Source organism: Rhinichthys klamathensis, unplaced genomic scaffold (assembly GCF_029890125.1).
Source record: "Rhinichthys klamathensis goyatoka isolate OS25496 unplaced genomic scaffold, OSU_Roscu_1.1 h1tg000005l_1, whole genome shotgun sequence".
Taxonomy (NCBI): Eukaryota; Metazoa; Chordata; class Actinopteri; order Cypriniformes; family Leuciscidae; genus Rhinichthys; species Rhinichthys klamathensis.
The window spans coordinates 4,176,044-4,198,072 of NW_026606558.1; the positions used below are offsets into that span (position 1 = coordinate 4,176,044).

At 37.9% G+C, this 22,029-nt stretch overlaps 1 protein-coding gene across 2 annotated transcripts in view; it reads right to left on the reverse strand.

Moving 5' to 3' along the window:
- slco3a1a (solute carrier organic anion transporter family member 3A1a) overlaps nt 1-22,029 on the reverse strand; it is a 78,899-nt gene that overhangs the window by 51,189 nt on the left and 5,681 nt on the right. The window contains exon 1 of one of the 2 annotated variants that reach the window (XM_056255649.1): nt 10,744-11,259. The exons of the other annotated variant lie outside the window; for it this stretch is intronic. Coding sequence (XP_056111624.1) covers nt 10,744-10,878 — 135 coding nt within the window. The 5' untranslated portion in view covers nt 10,879-11,259. Of the gene's footprint in view, nt 1-10,743; nt 11,260-22,029 lie in introns of those variants that run through there. 2 annotated transcript variants of the gene reach the window in all.

Below are 22,029 nucleotides of genomic sequence, written 5' to 3' on the forward strand. Positions count from 1 at the left end.
TTATTTCTCCAGTCTTCACTCTTCAGTGTCACATGATCCTTCAGAAATTATTCTAATAGGATGATTTGCTGCTCATTTAGATTTTTTTTCAGGATCCTTTGATGAAGAGATTATATAAACATATATATATATATATATATATATAGTATGCTATGTTATTTTATTTGAAATATATATATATTATGACATTATACATGCCTGAGGCTGGTATTGTACTGAAGTCAAATTCCACCTTAAACAACATAACAAATCTAATTAAACTGAGAGTCATCTTGGAGAGGTACCATGTGGCGGAAAAGATCAGTGAAGAAACTGTCTTTATATTTGCTAATATTTACACAAGATCTCAAAATGAGATAAAGTTAAGCTGCATGCTACATGGAAATGACATGTTAGATTAAAGTAATAAAATCTCCAATCAAACCAAACACAGCTATTCCAACAAGGCTGGAATACAAGGATATTAAACCCATGTCAAAGAAGAGAACTAATGACACAGTAAAACAATTGTTTTGACAAATCCTTTCAATCCTCGACATGCTACTTGTTGTCACACATTAATTATCAAGGCCTATCAATTATCTATGACAGAAATAGCTGGTGGAAGGGAAATAATGCCACCAGGCAGCCTTGAAGAGGAACCACAGGACTTTAATGAAGCAGTTTTGAGCTGGAGCAACAAATATGCCATGGCTGTGAAAAGAGCATGTTACTGAGGCCACGCTCTTTACTATAATCCTATTCCTCTAGAGCGAGCCAACTCAGGCCTCTCTCAGATGCTGCACATACTGGTCTTTGCAAATCTCCCTGTGCTGCACTACAGAGATCCATTGACTGGAGAGATCATTTCAATTTGATGGATAAGATAATATTCACTCGATTAGTTGCCAAGCTCTCCGGAATTCTGATTGGTCAGTAGTGGAATTAAACAAGGTTATTAAGTGTGTTATGGCTGTTCAATTATACACTGTTGTCCATGGAAACATAACAATGCTTTCTCCTTTCTCGTGAAGAGCCTATTAAATCGAGTTCTCTTACATGCGGACAAATTCACACAAAATTATGTCAAACTGTAGTAGGTTTTGTCTTAAAGGGTTAGTTCACCCAAAAATGAAAATTCTGTCAGTAATTTCTCACCCTCATGTTGTTCCAACCCCGTAAGACTTTCGTTCATTTTCATAACACAAATTAAGATATTTTTGATTAAATCTGAGCGCTGTCTCACTCCTCCATAGGCTTCTATTGTAATTGAAACCTGCCGGCCCAGAAAGTTAGTGAAAACATCGTTAAAATAGTCCAAGTGACTACAGTGGCTCAACCTTAAGTTTATCAAGCAACGAGAATACTTCTTGTGCGCAAAAACCCCCCCAAAATAACGACTTTATTCAACTTTTCATCTACTACTGTGTGGGCCTCTGAGTGAGTTCACGTAGTGTAACAGCGCAGCGATACGTCAGAACGTAGGCTCACTTTTGGCCAGCATCACACTCATGACCAGAGTCGGCCAATAGTGAGCCTACGTTCTGACATAGCGCTGCGCTGTTACACTACGTGAACTCCAGGGCTCGCAAAATTTCAAAATCGCTGGTCCTTCGGGGAGGTTCTCTTTAGATTTTGGTAGCCCGAAATGAATTTTACTAGCCCAAATAAAAAGACAATTTTTAATGTAGAGAATTGGTTAGGAGTCAAAACATCAATCAAAAAGTTTTTCAAAACAAAAATATCAACAAGTGCGCAGCTCCGTTGTTTGTCTGACAACACTAAAAGTGTTTTTCTGATGGAATAATTCACATAGTGAAGTGTAGCAATAAATAATAACATGTTTGAAATCATGCTGAGCGCCCGTTGCCGCGGCTATCAGTTGCATGGATACAGTGTTCCCTTGTGGCTCGCGCAGTCTACACCCGGTGAAATCACAAAACAAAATGCACACAATGCTTGATACTGTAACCACTGATGAACATATTCGGTTTTGATGAGAAAAAAAAAAGATCTATACGTGTGCGGATTAGAGCCCAGAACCTCTGACGCGCTTGGCAAAAGTTTTAACCACAAGACCATTAAGGTACACAAGCAAATAGCTGATCTCGCCACTAACAATATTAGATCTCATTAACAGACTAATTAAACCCAATGTAACGTTACTATTCAAATTGATTTCTAGACATCGTAATGTTTTTTGGTTTTTTTTGCTAAAATTGTAATTGTACATACATCTGATTTTGGATTGTATTAGCAGATTTAATCAATTATCTTAATGTGTGTTCCGAAGATGAACGAAAGTCTTACAGGGTTGGAACAACATGAGGGTGAGTAATTACTAACAGAATTTTCATTTTTGGGTGAACTAACCCTTTAAGTGAACGTAAACAGTTGAAAGGAAAACGCATGTGCAACAGTATGTAGGTCAGGATATGTGCAGCTCTTAAAGTGACAGCAGCCTAATAAACCTACTGCTACCTTTGTCCTCAATGTTATTCTTAACAACAAAAGACAAAGAGAAGATCATTCACTGCTCTAGACTGGTTGAGCCCTGCTGGAGCAACTCTAAATATTCACTGTGCTGCTATTAAATTAAAGATAAAAGAGCAATAATATGAATAATGAAAGTAACAGCAGCTCCTACAAAACATTCCCTCCAATGCAAAATTAGGCATGAAAATAACTGAGGGAAATATCTATTTGCTAAGCCAAATCATATTCTTTTGGTTTCTCTGACCACTATTTTTAAAAATGCATTGAAACTACAAGTATCGATACCAAATGCTAATACTAAAAATGAAAGTATCAGTATTGGAATCGTTCTGGAAAAAGTGGTTTTGTGGCCGCCTCATTTTAACATTGGATTTTTAATATCAGAAAACTTTAAATTGTTACTGCCTTCCTTTAGTTATTATTTTGGAATAAATGTAAAAATGCTTAAAACACTAACTTGGTGAGATTCATATTTGGGTTTCATAAATAGAACAATACAAAACAAGAAGAAAAACGAAACCTAAAAATAGATTTGTATTTGATTTCTTTTTTGATGTAATGTAAAGTAATGTTTATTTAACCAGGAAAATGTGACAAATTAAGTTTAACTGGGACAGTCTATAGTGCAATGTCCATGCACTCAGTTAAATCTTTACTAATAAGGGCAACTAAATGGATTTCTTTTTATGTGAAACAGATTTATTTTCATTCTCTTAAATGAATGTGTGTGTGCTTTTGTACTAGTCACACTGGCTCTGGTCAGTTGCCAGACCCAAAGATATGTGCCAGCCTACAAGTTCTGGAAGCATGGCGAAAGGACCGGACAGGCCACATCCCCCACCTGCCTCCACTTTCTGCTTACTTCAGAGTCTGTGCCAACCTGCTGAAACCTGTTGACTAAATAGCTGGGTCTCACTGCATTCATACATCAGTGCCAGTGCCACTGCAATAGGGCACATAGGCTGCTAACTTTAATGCCAAGACACATTCATCAAGTCAGTCAGCAGCATCAGCTAATGCCAAATCTCTGTTGACTCCACCCTGACATGCTCACACACCCATTGCCCTCTAATCCTTCAGCATGAAACCCCATTATTATAGCAAGACTGTGAATTATTGAACAATGAGACAAAAGTGTCTATCCTGTTATTGTTGAGTCAAGTCAAGCTTACATAATAAGCAATGACAAATTGTGCAGAACAACCCGTCTGCATCATTCAAGCGTGAAATGTTTTCAAGAACATGTGCGGCTACCAGGCATCCTTCAGCAATCTGTGTTTGATTTTGAACATGAGAGAGACGCGGCATTGCCTTATCAGTATGACAGGATACAGAACAACAGAAGTACTTTCCATGAATTGAGGTTTGAAGAGATGGTGGACCAATAGAAAACAGTAACTTTTGATAAATGAATTATTCTGTATGGCATAAACCAGTTGTTGGTTTTATATACAGAGGGAATGTTCTTTAGAACAAAAAGCAGAAGACTGATACCAGTAAGAAAATCAAAACAGTTATAATATTACAAAGCATGTCTGATTATTGATTGAATACAATAATTTCAAAGAATGAGATAGATAGCTAGCTGGTATAACTGCTCTAAGCATCCATCCCAAGTTACAGTTACAAAAGAAAAAGTGATGGGAAGATAAACCAGGGATGATATTTACAGGGTCAGCCCATTGTTTGCTGTCAGGCGGAGATTGATTTCGAGTCCTGCACTGTCAACATAAACACATTCTTTTTCATCATTAAAACATTTAACCCATAAAGAAATGAACTGCACTTTTGAAAAACATATTTAAGTGCACTCACATGAGATGAAATGTCTGCTCATATTAGGATCCTACAAAAGCTGATTAATTTAACTTGGAGTGAGTCGCCTCATGAAGGCCGCCATGTTGAGATCACATGACCTGCTGAATATCACCAAAGACTATAATAAAACAAGACGCGTCAGCGTAACTCGTATTGTTTTGAATGGGTAAATGTGCAACGCTCAATATGGCGGAATAGGTCCCGCCTTCTAAACAAGAGCCAATCGCCGATAGGTAAAGCTGTCATGATTTGAGCGTTTAGAAACAATTTATGAGACAGTTGTTGTCCGATTTCATTGGTGATTTCAAATTTGAAATTTAATCGTAAGCTTGGAGAACAGTTTTGGAGAATTTGATGTTTCCCCATTCAAAGAGATAGGAGCTGCACTTGCATCGCCGAGAGGCGTTTTAAAGATGGCCGCCGAGTGAAATGACTCGTCTTAAAGGTGAACTAAGTAACTTTTTTACCTTAACTGAACAGCTTTGGAGTCATTGTAGTGTTTATATTACTGATTTCGTGTTGAATGGTGGTCGTGTCGCACCCCCCTGGTGCCTGTGAGCCGCAAAACCACCCTTGCAACTTTGTCGCCTCAGTGTTAGGAAGTATCGTGTGATATCAGGTCTCACGAGGTAACGAATTGCTTTACGGCAAAAAAACAGATCTGATAAAATGAGCATCAAACAGAAATAACCAGGCGCCGTATACATGTGGTGTTCGAGGCGCACATACAATACAGACTGCCGACAGTTAAACAGGGCGCGCAGCTCTTAAAGGGGCCATACCTTATTTCCACTCGTTACAGCGTCCATCCTACTGAACAGGTACCGGTGTACAGGGGGAGGGGATCCGGCCGTGAGTGCGAGCCATCTCTGCGTGAGTGCTATTCACGACAGTACAAGTACTCCACAGCAACTCTAGGGGTCGCTGTTTGACAAAAACGGAATTCCTACTTAGTGCTGCTTTAAAGGGACTTTGATATCACTCATCTTGGTAACCCCTTGTACTCACAAAATAAATTAATCGCAGGTGATTGCGAATAGCACATTTCTACAATATCGTCGGTAACTGAAAACGTGCTTTTGCATACATTCATGCCACTAGGTGTCACTATAAAGGTGCGGCAAATTCAAAGAAAGAAAAAGAAAAAACACTCACACAGAAGTCAATTTTTTTATCTTTCAAATCTTCATGGGGAACTTTTTTACCCTCATGCGAAACTCTCGATCGCGCAGATTTCTCGCAAAAATCTTCCGGACAATGGTAAATGTTGGGGCAGAATGCGAGCTTGCAGAGGTGAGTTTTTAATACTAAATGGTTTTGGAAGTTCTAAATACCAAACATTTTTAAATGAAACATATGCACAGATGAATTGTTCACAATAAAATATATAACATGCATTTGGAAAATAAACAGGGTGAATTTTCATTTCATGCTGACTTTAATGGTTCTCTTTATTCCTAAGAGAAGAATATTAACTATGGACAGACTACATATAATTTACTATGCACCATTTAGTTTTACATCACTCTTAAACTGACCTTTTGCGACTGCTGCATTTAAAGCTGTCTAAGATCACGTACTTGCTGAAACAGCTAATCTTACAGGCGCAAGTATGGTGGTCATACATGTCAAACAGCCATCTACATGTTTCTGCTTAGAACTGTATCAAGTACAGGCAAACTGAGCAAGCACAAATTAAATGAGTTGAGGTTAGAAGAACAAGATATATTTGTTTGGATATGTCACGAAGCATGCCTGCCAAGGGACATTTGCAAACACTGTCCCAGCATTTTGCATCACAGTCAGAGTACTTATGCATATTGGAAGCTATGCAAAGATTTACACAAGTTGTAAGAGATTTCAGGAGATTAAAAAAAAAGACACAGGACTGGCTCTCTAAGCACATGGGGAAAGTCCAGACTGGCTGGGGCTAAACTTAGGAAACTGACACAATGTCCAGGAATGAGCCACTGAGTCATTCTGTGAAGGAGGGTGGAGACTCCATCTCAAAAAGGACAAAAATTACAGTTGCTTCTGAAATAATCTAAACGAATCAGTCCAATTACATGGAACATTTCAAATGGTACAACATGACCTGCATGCTGATAAACTGCATTATATGTTTAACCTTGAACAAATAAAAGTGGGTTAAACGAAACATTTTCATTGATCTCTTGCATTCTGTAAATAACCTAGACATTAAACAATCACTCTAATGGCGCTTTTCCACTACACCCGGGCTATTCAATTGGCGGCCCGCGGGCCACATGCGGCCCGCCAATCATCTCCATCCGGCCCCCAACCGCCCTCCTCCTCTTATCCTGGTGGTGCGGTTAAATTTGTTTAGATATGCGCGTGGCCGCAGTGGCGCCTGCAGCTGTACGGATATACGTATTCTGCGTACCATGAGCGCTCAGACTGAACCGAGAAACGTTTCTCAAGTTTACTTTGAACTTCGCAGCATAGTGTATAACGGAACGCAAGCTTACAGGAGTTGCGTTTACTCCCGGTCCCGGACACTATTATTTAACAGCGTTGATACATCTAGTGAGAAGCGGTTCAATTCAACACACCTGTCTGTTACAAGCCACAAATCACTCAATGATTTAACAGTTTTAAATCGGATGAAACAGCCTCAACATTCCAACGCGACTGATGAGGTAAACAGCAGAAACATTGTGCCATGAATGAATTAGAAGACTTTAAATCCCTTAATCACCAGCCTTACAAACATTTACCATGAATGTACTGTAGTAATTTACCATAGTTTGGGCAGAAATTTGGAATATTTAATACTTAGTTATAGTAAGAGTTGGGTATCGAGAACTGGTTCCATTTTAGAACCGGTAACAAATTTCCCAAAACCGGGGATTCGATAAGAAGCACGCATTATGATTCCTCTTATCGATTCCTGACTTTGGGACAGTTGCAAATTCGTTATTTCAAATGTAGGCGCGTGGCAAGCACGTTCATAATAGAAGCGACGAGCATGCGGTGCGTGGCGCTCGTTTTTGCAGGCGCGCAGGTCATGTGACAAAAAACAACGACCTTTCTGTAACATCGAAAGCTCGGCCAAACAGCTGATCATAGCTGAACAGGGCATGTTTTTATTTCTCATCTCCATAAATATATCTAGTAGCCTAGTAAAGCTAATGCGAGGGCTATAAATCAATTAATCCTTTGCTGATACGTCCTCGTCTGCATCATGGAGAGCGCAGTTCATGGTTGCATAGCAACGACAGACGCCACGGGAGCGCAAGCGCTTGTGGAAAGGAGGAGAAAGCGGCGCGGCCCCGCTTCTCCATGCATTTTTAGACGCGATATGTGAACGGTCCCTAATTCAGGAATCTATGTGGCTTAAAATCGTTTTTGTTTTGTTTAAAATGGAGATCACGATTACATACATCAGACAACTACATATGTATAGTCTAATAGTCTTTTTTTTTTAAAACTCATTTGAATCATTAATTCAAACACTATTACTCCAGTAAAACAAGTATTTATGAATTAATTAATGTAATCAACACCTTTATATGAAGAGACTCCTTTCACTTTAGCCATTTTATTGGATATTGCTTAAAATTGGCAAGAATAAAAGGTAGAAATATTTATTCTTCAAGTATTTGCCCTTTTTTCTCTCTCCAAAAAATATTGGAATCGGAAACGAATCGATAAGAACCGGATTCGATAAGCAGAATCGGAATTGGAATCGCTAAAAATGAAACGATACCCAACCCTAATAGTAAATTATATTGCATTAGATTTATTAGGTGGGTAGAGGAATTTATAATTCGTTGTGTGTATAGTTTTTACCTGTGTTTAGGCATTTCTCTATAGTGGTAGTGAGTAAATGAGTAGCCATGCATGGTTTTACCTGTGGTTACCAAGTCTCAGTGTCAGAATTTTTAATTTAAGCCTATAAGAATTATGAATAAAATATTTCTTACCAATAGCTATGAGCATGTATAATTTATATATTTGTACACAACTGTAAATAAGTTATTTATTATGGTCTTATAAATGTGCATACTGTTGGGTACCACATTTCCAAGTAAATACAATACTTTTTTGGTTTAATTTAGCTTATTTATTAATACGGTTATGTTTCAATAAATAATAAATAATGTTTCAATAAATCAGCTAAACCCACCGGCCCTCCTCAACTTTTCGATTCAATAATCCGGCACTCGAATGAAGCTAATTGAATAGCCCTGCACTACACAGTACCAGCTCGCCTCGGCTCGGCTCGGCTCGACTCGACTCGCCTTTGTTTGGTTTTCCACTGTGTAAAAGTTGTACCTGTACCTGCTTTCGGGTACTTTTTTTCGTACCACCTCTGGCGAGGTTCCAAGCGAGCTGAGGCGAGCTAAGCCGATACTAAAATGTGACGTGAAAACAATGCCGACTGCTGATTGGTCACAGAGAATCTGCGTCATCATTGCACGCGCCAGATGGAGTATTTTAAATAGTTTGGCCAGAGATAGTTACTAAACTTACTACTATTATTATGGCAACTCGGAAGAATACGCCGTGGTCAAACGAGGAGGTGCAGACATTCCTTTGTTTGGTTGCCGAAGAGAGGATCCAGCGAGAGCTTGATGGGGCAACGAACGAAAGCCGTCGCTATGACGACCGGGTACTATTTGTGGCGGTACTTTCTGCAATGGAAAACGGAGCGAAAAGCGAGCCGAGTCGAGGCGAGCCAAGGCGAGTCGAGTCGAGTCGAGCTGGTACTGGTAATGGAAAAGCGCCATAAGTATACAAACTTGTACTGTTTCACACAAATGTTTGCTTTAGTAAGACATATTTGGAAATATTTTGAAGCAATTTGATGGCTAATTTGTCTATGGAAAAACCCCAGGGAGGATAAGTTTAGTTGAATGCCCTATTTATCTGTCAAAATAAATCTGGGCAATCTCTACATTTTCCAGTCCCACAAAGTTTTTTTTTATTTTTATAAATGGCAGAGTGTTGATTTGGTTTCCAAACATCACAATTTCCATAAGCTGGGAACAAATCCATTCCACAACAAGTGCACCCCTTTGAGACTGTTCCCATGATGTATTGTGACTTTCTGGCACAGAGCAAATGATTGTTTCCTTTCCAAATATGGTCTGAGCTCGCACAGACATCAGAGACGTCCCATGGGTATGGAGGACATGGCTGGACAAATCTCGTCCTTATCAAAGAAGCTATATAGTGAGGTATCCAACTCATGACACCAAGCAATGTGTAAATTTTATTTTATCGGACACAAAGCAGAGACAACCACAAAGCAGCTTTGTTGTGTTTAACATTTATAAGCGGAGTTGTCCAAAAGCAATCAAATCTTGAATAAACGCCAAACTATTGACATATCTCGCTGCATAGAGATGACAAGATAAAGACTTTCTCGGTTTCCAGTAGGCTGAATATTAAAAAGGTTCAAATCAACATCTCTCTAAGATATCTAAAACAGATAGTTCTTGTCCTGGATTCTGGTAACAGCATCCATCATTATTTTTGGTAGTAACACTGGTTTTGTCAGGAACTGTATATTTGAGTTATAGTAGGCCTATGCCACTAAAATAACTTTTTAATAAAAGTGTCCTTTTAATGCAGTAATGGTTTTATAAATGCAATAATCTGCTGTGCTGTATTGTGAATAGTCTACATTTAAATAAAAATGTTTTTTTTTTTTTTACAATCGAAGCGTCTTTTTTACTCCATCACAGGAGCGGTCTCTCTAGTCTAGTGAGATAGCTGGAGCGATAAATGTAAAACCAGGAGTGGATCTAGAGCAACACTTTACAGAACGCTTTGAGTCGCTACGGAAATTGTCTGTCTCTCCGTTCCACTCATATAGCCAACGTACAGTACAGAACTGCACACACAAAGCTTGATGCTGATGCTTCTGTGACTATTTTCGTTGGTAGGAAGGACATATCTAAACTATCAGTTGTTTGACACATAAGTAATTAATTTTCATAGAACTGTTGAAAGCAATATCACACGTGCGCAATCGTAGAAGTGAATATCAGCACGCACCTGCCGCAGAATTACAGCAGTTCACTGTAGCCTACTTTTTGCTCGTGTGATATTGATTATGGTGTTTTATATTGCTTGATGATGGAGATTAAAATGATCCACATAGGCCTAAGGTTTTCTGTCATAGATAGCCCACAGCTTGCCAGGCATCTTTTTTCTCACAGCCTGACAGTTTATCTTATGACTGCCAAGGCAACTACGCAAAGGCATGAACACTGTGTTCATTTCATTAAATGATTAGGCTATCACATCCGTGTCACGCTTCATGCACTAAATTGCACTCAAGAAGACTGAAGATACGGATCAACGATGAGTCAAACTTTGAGCCAAACAAGTTTTGTAAGTTCAATAGGAACAAACGGTCATTTCCAGAGCCTAAAGTGTACTTAACCAAAGCCAAATGAAACGCATCGATTTACTTACCAAGTATGCCCCCACTGTGCCCTGTGCCAACATCAGAGCACATTCCGCCACTAAAAATATCTTAATATTTGAGAAACACGAGGGTTTCTTTTCATCCCGCTGAGGGTCCTCGGAGCTCCTCTTTTTCACCTGCATCCTGAAAAGTCCAGCCGCCAAGAAACGCAGCTACAAACTATTGTAAACGGAGAATAAACTCTAAAGTCAAGCGTGTCTTGATATATCTGTACTAGCTATAGCCTACTATAACTGCTGTTGTTTACAGTAAGACTCAGTGCCGTGTGACAGACTTTTCATTGAAACTCCGCCGATGAATGCTAAACTCTCCTCCTTTGCGCTCTGTCGCGGAAACGGAGGATAAAAGGTCGCTGTTTTTTACTCCAAACATGTTTCTTTCCCCCTGAGACTGTCCGAGCACCCGTCGCGTTAGTGTTTGCTCGTATTCCGTCAGCATCGCTCGACTCCGCATGCTTGATTCTCCGCCTCGGTCATTATGACTGACTGGCTGGTTATGTGAGCGTTTCTACCGGTCGGGCTTGTACAGTAAAGACACACGGTAGAGGCGCTGTGATGCAGACATCATAACATAAGCCGAATGCTTTACTGACTCGTGTATTCAAAATAAAGGCACATTGAATGGCAAAAACATGTTTTAAATCATTCCTGTCAGTCATTTTCTGGGTGAATTCGGATCGTTATGCGCAACACAACATTGTTTTTTGGCGATCATAGCTTTCCTTAACTTATCTTAAATATGTAAACAAAACACTAACGATTTCTGTGATATATTCTTGATGTGTTAATACAACATAAAAGGAAATATAAATGTCAATAACTAGGATTTTATCACGTAACAAGCGATTTCTGTTTGCCACCGTGAACTGTGCATTAGTGCAAAATTTTGAAAACCCTGTGGAAACCCATAAACTTATCGCTGACATGTTAAATAGGCTACATACATGCTTACAGTAGATAGTACAGTAGCCTATACTACAGTACAAACATACATGCCTACATAGGCCTACATACAGTAGCCTATACTTTTGATGGCCATTTTCTTCAAGGAAAATTTTTTATTTAAAAAATGTTTGGTGCTATACAAAAAAACAAAGAAAAAATCAATAACAGGGTATGGGTATGAAATAACATGAATAAATAAACATTTTTAAACCATGGGTTTCCAAACTGGTGTCTAAACATAGAAAAGTGTAGATTAAAAAAATGGTAAAAATTAATTAATGCTTTTGACTTCAAATAATTTGATTTAAATAAACAACAAAAAATTATTTTAATACATAAACATGTCGATTAAAAAAAACCCCGAATACATTTAACAGAACTAGTGAGTAGAAACTAAGTATTTTCCAAATAATATTTTTCGTGTTTTTATAATATAATTTTTTATAGTCTAAACTGTCTAAATTTGACGTTTATACATGATGATATAGCTGTCTTTAACTGGGGTCCCTGGCATGAGGATGATCATATTTGGGGATACGTAGACTAAAAGATTGAAAATCCTTTTTTTGAACTAAGTTCTCAGTGAATCATAGTGATAGCCTATATAACCAGTTCACATTCAGTATTGCCTGATGGGTTTGCAACCTTGTAACTTTTTATGCTGAATTATTATCAAACAGGATGTGAAGTTGATTCATCATAAATATGTTAAGCTATTTAATTTCAAGTCGACATAACATGTTTAACAGCTTCATTACTCAGCTAAAGTTTTGAGAGACAAGCTTTTTGTTTTTTCATCTGTGGGCACAGTGCGAACACACTGTTCTGGTCAGAGTTTTGAGGAAGAAGAGTGTGAAATTCTGACTCATTGTCATTCTGGTTGCCATGGCAAACGTACTACAGCAGCTGTTAAGTTACCAAGACCTGTTTTCTTTGCTCAACTTTTATGATTATTTTAACATGCATGGATGTCTTGTTTAGGTAGAATCAATGGTAAATAGTCGATTAGTTAAAGGCATAATTTACCCCAAAATTCTGTCATCATATACTCACCCTCATGTTGTTCTAAACCTGTATGAGTTTCTTTCTTCTGTTGTAAAGAATATATTTTGAAGATTGTTGGTAGCCATTGACTTTCATAGTATTTTTTCTTTCCTACTATGGAAGTCAATGGCTACCGTCAACTGTCGCTGTCATTCCTCGTATGTGTAAACATACTTGGCAATAAAGCTCATTCTGATTCTGATTCTGATTAAACCACTGTGGGTTCAACCCTAATAGGACATAAAAAAAAGCATCAAAATACAGCTTTAAAACTGAATATAATCTCCAAAAAACATGCTTTTCCCCAAATGCATAACATATGCATAGATTCACCATGCAATTCTTCCATGCACACATAGTGCATCATGGAAAAACTCTAAATCATAGTTTAGGCAGAGACTTGACATGTTGGCATCCATTAGATCCAAAACATGCATTAAAGTGACTTGCTAGGGGGAGAAAAAGCATCTTTACAGTATAAGCAACCCCTCTGACAACATTCCATATGGCCCATGCATTTTTCATATGGATTTGAGAAACAATGTGATAAAAAAATTAAAATACTGCATATATTTTTGGGGGGAATTATCTTATATTGCAAATGACACTATTAACAATTAGATAAAATATCAACGTGACATAAAAATGCATTTGCTTAAGCAACCATGCAATTTAATTTTGCTTCTAATTTGAGTTCCTTAATCGTCATGTTTTACGGGATTTGTTTCCGAGTGCTCCTCGAGAAAGTTTACTATGCTAAAAAAAAAGCTATACATTTAGAGCTGGTTATGTGATGTAAACGTCAACATATACATTAGTTAACCTACCACTACATCTCACTAAATGCACAATATACTAATCAGACCAGCTCTGAGTCTGTGATTTGAAACCGATGTCTCCTAAAGAATTTAAGGTGTGTTTATGTAATTATATCACTGTATCCACCATATTATTTGGCATCAAAGCAAGGCAAGGCAAATATGCATCTATTACTGCATGCATTCTAATGATGAACACCAAGTGACCAAAATAACAGATACACACACTCCCTGCTCTCCTGAAGTTATTTCCACTCCGCATTCCATGGAAACTCCCTTTATACAAACAAACAGATACAAAATACTTGACATGTTTCCGTTCTCATGGAACTGTATTATATTATGTCTGCACATATTAATATAGTATTTTTACAGATTTGTTTCCCTTTCAGAGATAATCAATTCAATATTATTGAACAGCACTTTTTTTTTTTTTAAATGATTAGTAAATTATTTAAAAATTCCAATAGGTTTTCTTATATTTATAGAATCTTCACATTTAAATTGAAACATTCTATAGACTTTGTCATATCTTAATATTTTACAGGTTGGAAGTTGAGAGATAACAAAATCAGAAGAATGCAATGTGTTTCCAGATGCATTAGTATCTAGGCACTTCATTGACAGCACACATTATGGGGAAGGCAGTCAGCAGGCTCTATCGACTCTAATGACTTCTCCATGCACAACGAAGGCTTGCTCATTACACTAATGTGCTTTATGGTGCACAAACGGCATGATATTATGACAACACCAGTGGCCCTATATTTTATTGGTAAGCACAAATGAAACAGAGGCTCCCACAGCTAAAATCAATTTACATTTAATTAAATGGCCTGTCTTTTGCTTCATAATGAAAAGTGGCACTGTAGTTTTCAAATAAATGCAGCAACAACAACACTGTTTTGGTACAAATGGGAACAAATTATAACAGGAACAAATTGATGGTTTGGCATCATTGTGCTTCATTTGAGTCTTACTCATGGGCCTGTGGGCGCAGACTGTATGAGACAAAAAAAATGGTGGATTTCTCAATATTTCAGTGCTGTACTTTAAGCTATCAGGCAGGTACAGAGGAATCTGACCTGTGGCGCAACATAATAACTCACACAGCGGGCTGGAGTTTCACGGAGACAGAACATATGTGATGTCTCCAGATGCCAGCATTTATTAGATACCTTGTTGCAAGATCCCTAGATTCCATTGACCATGAATGGAAGCCAAAATCTAAGTACATTTTCACAAGTTATAGTGAAAAATTTAGAACCAAATGAAACTACGTGTAGGAAAAAAAAACGCATGCTGGTGGTGGCCTTGAAACAAATATTGTGTCTTGAAACTGGATGGATATTTGAATGCTACCGATTCCGATCTGAATTCTGATCTGATTTTCGACTCGTGATGCAGTCTGAATAAATCACACCATGTTCGCCCATTGGCCAGAGAAGAACTGAGCCTGGTTTCTCCCAAGATTTTTTCTCCATTCTGTCACCTGATGGAGTAGGTTCCTTGTCACTGTCACCTCCGGCTTGCTTATTTGGGGACACTTAATAATAATAATAATAATTCATTACATTTACATAGCGCTTTTTCTCGGCACTCAAAGCGCTTTACATGGAAGGGGGGAATCTCCTCAACCACCACCAATGTGCAGCATCCACCTGGTTGATGCGACGGCAGCCATATTGCGCCAGAACGCCCACCACCAGCTTATTGGTGGAGAGGAGACAGAGTGATTAAGCCAATCAGTATAAATATGGGGATGATTAGGAGGCCATGATGGACAGAGGCCACTGGGCAAATTTGGCCAGGATGCCGGGGTTACATCCCTACTCTTTCGAAAGACATGGGATCTTTTGTGATCACAGAGAGTCAGGACCTCGGTTTAGCGTCTCATCTAAAGGATGGTGCTCTTTGACAGTATAGTGTCCCCGTCACTTAACTGGGGCGTTAGGACCCACACAGACCACAGGGTGAGCGCCCCCTGCTGGCCTCACAAACACCTCTTCCAGCAGCAACCTGGTTTTCCCAGGAGGTCTCCCATTCAGGTACTGACCAGGCTCAGCCCGGCTTAGCTTCAGTGGGCAACCAGTCTTGGGCTACAGGGTGATATGGCTGCTGGTGGTGGCCATATATATTTTGGCCTAATATTCAACAATATTATTGATCTGACTGTACTGACGCTGTTGTATTATAAACTGAACTGAGCTGGACAATGACATCATTTTTTGCAGAAGTGCTTTATAGATGACATCAACTAATTTAATAATTGGTGATCTTCACAGCGGAACTGAATTAACACTGAATATATGCATACTTCCCTACATACGTGGTAGGCGAAAAACAGTATGTGAAAAGAGTAGTATGTCCGAATTCATAGTATTTTTAAAACAGGGTAACACTTTATTTTAATGTCCTTGTTACACGTTACATGTATTTACTATAGTAATAACTATAAATTAGGCATAATTACATGCAACTATAACCAAACCCTAATCCTATAGTAAGTACATGTTAAGTATCACTTAAATATATAATTACACTGTAACAGGGACACATTCAAATAAAGTGTAACCGCTTACTATCCCATGATGGAAAAGAGTTGGGAATGGCAGTGAAGCTACACAATTGTTTCTATAGGTCACGTGACAATGTCAACATGATGAATGTAGTACGTCCAGGTTTTAATGGTCACAAAGTAAACTCATCAAATGCACCTGCACTGTGCGATTGTGGACACACGAAGAGAGAGAGAGAGAGAGAGAGAGAGAGAGAGGTTAGATTGTACAGAAAGCCCTTATAATGACCAGGTGTGCATGTGTTTTATGCAAAATACTAACCGCTGGAAGGCAGTTTCATTATATAGAAAAAAAATCTATATTAAATAGCAAATTTGACGGAAACTGTGCACAAGAACTTTTCCTGTGCACATGCAAATAATTCACAATTATTAGTGAATGATATCAAGTAGATCACGCTTATTAGCTTCTGCCTTTTGTACTTCAATATGTATGCCACTCTAGAACCTCCTCATGTGTCAAGTGTTGAAAGAAAAATCAACAGGTACAACTACACACTCACACACACACACACACACACACACACACACACCCACACACACACACACACACACACACATTTAAAAAATACCATACAAATAAAATACACAAGAAGTCTAATAACCTCAGGGTCCAGCCTTGTACTCTCAAACAGACATGATAATACTTCTGCAAAAAAGCAACAGCACCCGTGGGAAACATCCTGATTAGAAATATATCACATGGCATTTAAAGGCTTAGCAGATGTTGACTGAGAAAACGTCAGGCAACGTTCTTTTTTCAGTTTTACTGTCCTAGATATTAATAGAGCATCAGTATCTGTTCTGTGTTCAACACACACACACACACACACACATCGAGACCACAACACTTCAGTGGCACTACAGCGAGAGGGTTTCAAACATAGAGCTTTCGTTTCCACTTGTAAAGTGGGCTGCATGGTATGGGTTATGCTGTCTCATGCTCTCAGAAAGAAAGAATGATGTTAAACATTCACAATCAAAAATGGCGTTGGTAGTTCTGTGGGTGTTATGTAGTAAGTATTCAGGGGTTAAATAAACTGGAACAAACTGCTTTCCTGGAAGCTCCTACCATGCATACCAAATTGTTGACTCTGAACAGGATCTACACCTTTACTTCTGGGAAAAACAATAAAGCCACACACTGGTGCAAGCAAGCAACACAAGCTTAAAAGAGATGGGAAGGCCTCTGCCTATTGATTCCCTCAGTAAGCCAGCAAAAGCAGACAAGACAAAACGGAAAGGTGTTGAAGAAGTGACAAGGAATCTTCTACAGGTGCGGTTTTATGCTACAAAACGGGCCGGACAAGTTTAGCCATTGCCTAACAAAGCTATTTATTATATGTGAACTCACCATCTGCAAGTGAGAGAGAGAAAAGCCGCAGCAACACAAATAGCATAGCAGACTGACATGTCATAGTGCCACATATTCCCATAATCCTCCCAATCTACTATTTCTATGAAATCTGCAACTGAAGTTATTGGACATGTGGCATTAGTTTCAAATCCTCTGTTCAAGTTATTAATTTTGTTACAGTTGAGAGGAAGGAGCATTATTTCTGGCATGTCATTCCCACTGGAAACAAACAAACAAACACAACAAAACACCAGCAACTAGAACTGCCACATATTTAAAATAGGGCTGTGAATCATTGAAGAAAGGAACTACAATCACATGAAATGTGAACAGCATAATTGAATTAAAAACTATGAAGAAATATACAAGTATACTCTTTTTAAAAAGCTTATTATATGTAAAAAATATATATTTCAAGTTTATTGTAAAATATGCACATGTATATACAAATATACATTATATATATAAGTATTTTGAGGAAGATCAACTCGATTACGTCATTCGAAGTGCATCATGGGAGTAGGCGGAGCTAGCTTTTTTAGACTCTCTGATTGGTGGAAATTTACATCTTCATGGGTAATGTAGTTTTCCGCCATGCTGTTCAGTCAACATGATTATTTTAAAAATAAGGTTGAATAATGTGGGCTAACGGGAAGCAAATATCATCGATTAACAACCTTGTAGCTCACAGCAGGTCTGTCTTTAAAAGTTTATAAGCTATTGTTCAAAATCAATTTCCTTACGGAGAAAATGATTAAGTTTTACTTCTGAAACCTGACTGGTGCACTCTACAACATGGTCAATCTGTCATCGAGTAGCTTCATTTAACACATTTTAAACCCAATCCACAGAATATCCCTCTAAATCAGGACAGATAATGCAAAAAGTCTGCAGATTCTGCACATTGCAAATTCAGCACACAAATCATCATCCATATCCGGGAGCGATTTACTTAGTTTGATGCATCGTTTGACAGCTAAACTGTCCTCAAAATGACAGCCTTTAAAGCCCAACGCCACTGTTCTTCGAATGCCCTGTCCCTTACACTGCAAACGGACTTTAATAATCCAGATTTTTATGTGATGTCTGTATCATGACCACAAGAAGTGACAGAGGATTAGTGATCATTAGCTGGGCACTTTCTCATGAGCGTGATTTGTGCTTTGATTTCCAAGCACTGACAGTCTAAAATCGCACTTTATGATTAAAAGATTTGGGTAATGAAACTTCAGTTAGATGAAAAGCTAGTAGAAAAACACTAGGGCTGAGCCGTCACCGTTGGCGCTTCTGCTCTCTAGCATTGCCATACTGCGAGTGCTGGATCAATCCCCAGTTTTAAATTTCACTGGGTAAGTAATCCCTTTAATTAAACTTTCCCACCCAGGCGTTGTAAAAGCTGGCGACAAGAAATAAACAGACATGCTATCAAGTATCTTCACACAAGGGCCTATTCACAGGATTCTTAAACTTTACACATGGAGTTATTTTGCCATTCGGAATGATTGAAATTCTCCCTCTGTTTATTTCTACCTGTAATTAAGAGTTCAAAATGGAGAAGTGCCAAAGCGCAAGCAATAGGCTGCTTTAAAAATTCATAAGGGTATGTATCCAAATGACTTAAATGTCTATTGCGGTTTATTGCTGTGATTCACTCTTAGAAGAAAAGGTTCCTGTCAGGCGCTTAATATTTAGAACTTTTAGGGGTTCCCATTGGCCATCATTCCATCATTCTATGGATTTCTGGCATAAAGTGTTCTTTTAAATTGAACCAAAAGCCCTAAGGTTCAATATAGAATGTGTTTTTCTAAGAGTAATAAAATAACTAAACTTAATCTATGTAAGTATGTGGGTCATTTCAGATGCACCTTTTGAAAACCTTCGTAAACCTTAGAAATGCTTGGGCTTGAGTGCTGTAATTCCTATCAAAACTGTATACCTGGCATTTAGAAATATGCTGTGATGTGAATATGCATAATAATGCATATAATCAAGACATTGTGATAAAAAGATATGATATTTTGAATAAAAATTGAATATAGTCTATTTCAAATATTATTGAGCATGAAAATGTACATAACAACCCCTATGACTTTAAAACAGAGATAAAACCAAACAGTTCAGACAAATCAAACTGTTATTAAGATCTAAAATGTATTCATATTTATTCTGTCCTCTCCCTGACTGATACAGCTTTATGGGGCGTGATTGATTTTATAGCAAGGGACAGACAATGCCATAACCTCCTTTCAAGAGCACATAAAATGCACTAAAAGGCCTCTGTTCTTTCTGCTGGCACAGAACCGGTGAGTTTACCATCAGGGATAGCGATGGAGAAAATAAACAGCATGTTTAGCAATTCAGAGGCTCTCGCTCTTGAAAACCCCAATAAATTCAGCTAGAGTTGAAAAGCTGCTGACTGTGCTTTCACGGGCCTGACTGTGACAGCAGTTTGGCGACCGGGTGCCTAGTCCCCTCTCTATTCATTACAAACCCATTGGTAGTATGGGTAGACAAGAATGCACTGAAGAAGGGCAAACATAAATGTCTGTCATGTCATGACAGGAGCCACATCTTTTACTCAAAGTGACACAGTTGTAAGCAGTGCAACTTAAACAGTGCTATGGAATAATCATGGCGTGCACATTATTGAGGCAAGTATAGTGTAATAAATTCTATGTTGAATGAAATAAAATATTTCTAAAGCTACTTTTTGTAATGTCTATTTGATGTTTTTCTTATTTAACACAATGATGACTTTAAATTATCTTTTGAGGGTAAATATGATATATTTGATATATATATATATATTCGTGTGTGTGTGTGTGTCTGCCAAGTGATTGAAATAATCTAATTAATTACATGTAAATCAAATAAATCGCATCAAATTTACCCCCCAAAGGTAATTTAAAGGCATCATCGTGTTTTTTATGTGTTATGAATTTATTACACAAACTTTTAGGCTAAAACGGCCATGTTGTTTTTTTTAGAAGCTGTCTCTGAATTGTTATTTAGATATATTTACTGACAATTTGGTTAGCAAAATTTTTCAAAATAGCATCTTTTATGATCCACAAAAGAAAAGAAAGTCATACAGGTTTGAAACGACACGAGGGTGAGTAAATGTAAATAAACAGAATTAAAATTTTTGAGCAAACTATCCCCAAAATATATATATTTTTAATGATCTATAGAAAATGCAACAATATAGGACACACAAGTGTCTATGTATTGTGTGTGTGTGTGTGTGTCCTATATTGTTGCATTTTCTAATGACACAGAAAAAGATAGATTATAATACTTTTTATTATTATAACAGTTTTTAATTATTAAAGTTTATTATATGTTTTCAGCATAGTTAGAAAAGACTCCTGTAGTTTGTTTTTGAAAATAGTTTTGCTAGTTTGTATTTGGCATTTTGCATACACCCAATTGGCTCACATCCTGTGCAGCTCTAAAGAAGGAAAAGGCTCCTTGATTTCATTTGTCTTTTAAAACAATGCAAGCCAGGCATGTACTCGCCCTTTTGTCATGGCAACTGCCTCGGCTCTCATTCAACCAGTGACATTCTAGAGATATTTATAAATGTTAAATAGTTCTCTCTGTGGATACAGTCAGAGACGTTGCAATTCAAATAGGGTAAATGTGTCCTCTGAGAGAAATAGAAAATACAAAAGTTGTTCCACTCTACATTATAATGAACAGTACTGCTAAATGCATTGGTGCATTCATCTGACCTGAGAAAGATAAATCTGAAACTGTCCAGCCAATTCCTGTTTACACAGTCACAAGTTTTACTGGCAGGTTAAAAGGGGAAAAAAGTCTCAGAGAGATCTGTTAAAGATCTCGCTATTCAATTCAATTCAATTCAAATTTATTTGTATAGCGCTTTTCACAATACATATTGTTTCAAAGCAGCTTTACAGAAAGTGCATTTCAGAAATGTACATAGAAAAATACAGTTAGTTAATCATGTATTAATTTAGGGCACAACATGTCGCCGGCATTGAGTCGTCTCTTTACAACGTGAACGAGATTTTCCTCCAGTGGGAGATCTTTTTTAAAGCTTGTGTGTCGACCTCATCATGTTGCATGTCTGCATTCATTTACAGTGTTTAAAGGGATAGTTTCAAAAAGTTCATAAAGAGAGTGTAAAAAACTAATCCGTATGAATTGAGAGGTCTAGTCCAAATTTTCTGAAGAGACTTGATCGCTTAATATGATGAACCGATTGAATTTAGGCTTTTATTCACATAAACATTGATCAGCTAACATAAACAGAAGCTAAACCGAACCTGCTTAACACATGAGAATGAACTTCACTGGTTCTTGCTGAAGCTCAAACGTGCTGCGTAACACGAGAATGAACTTCATTGGTTCTTGCAGAAGCTCAAACGTGCTGCGTAACACGAGAATGAACCTCATTGGTTCTTGAGGAAGCTCAAACGTGCTGCGTAACACGAGAATGATCCTCATTGGTTCTTGAGGAAGCTCAAACGTGCTGCGTAACACGAGAATGAACCTCCTTGGTTCTT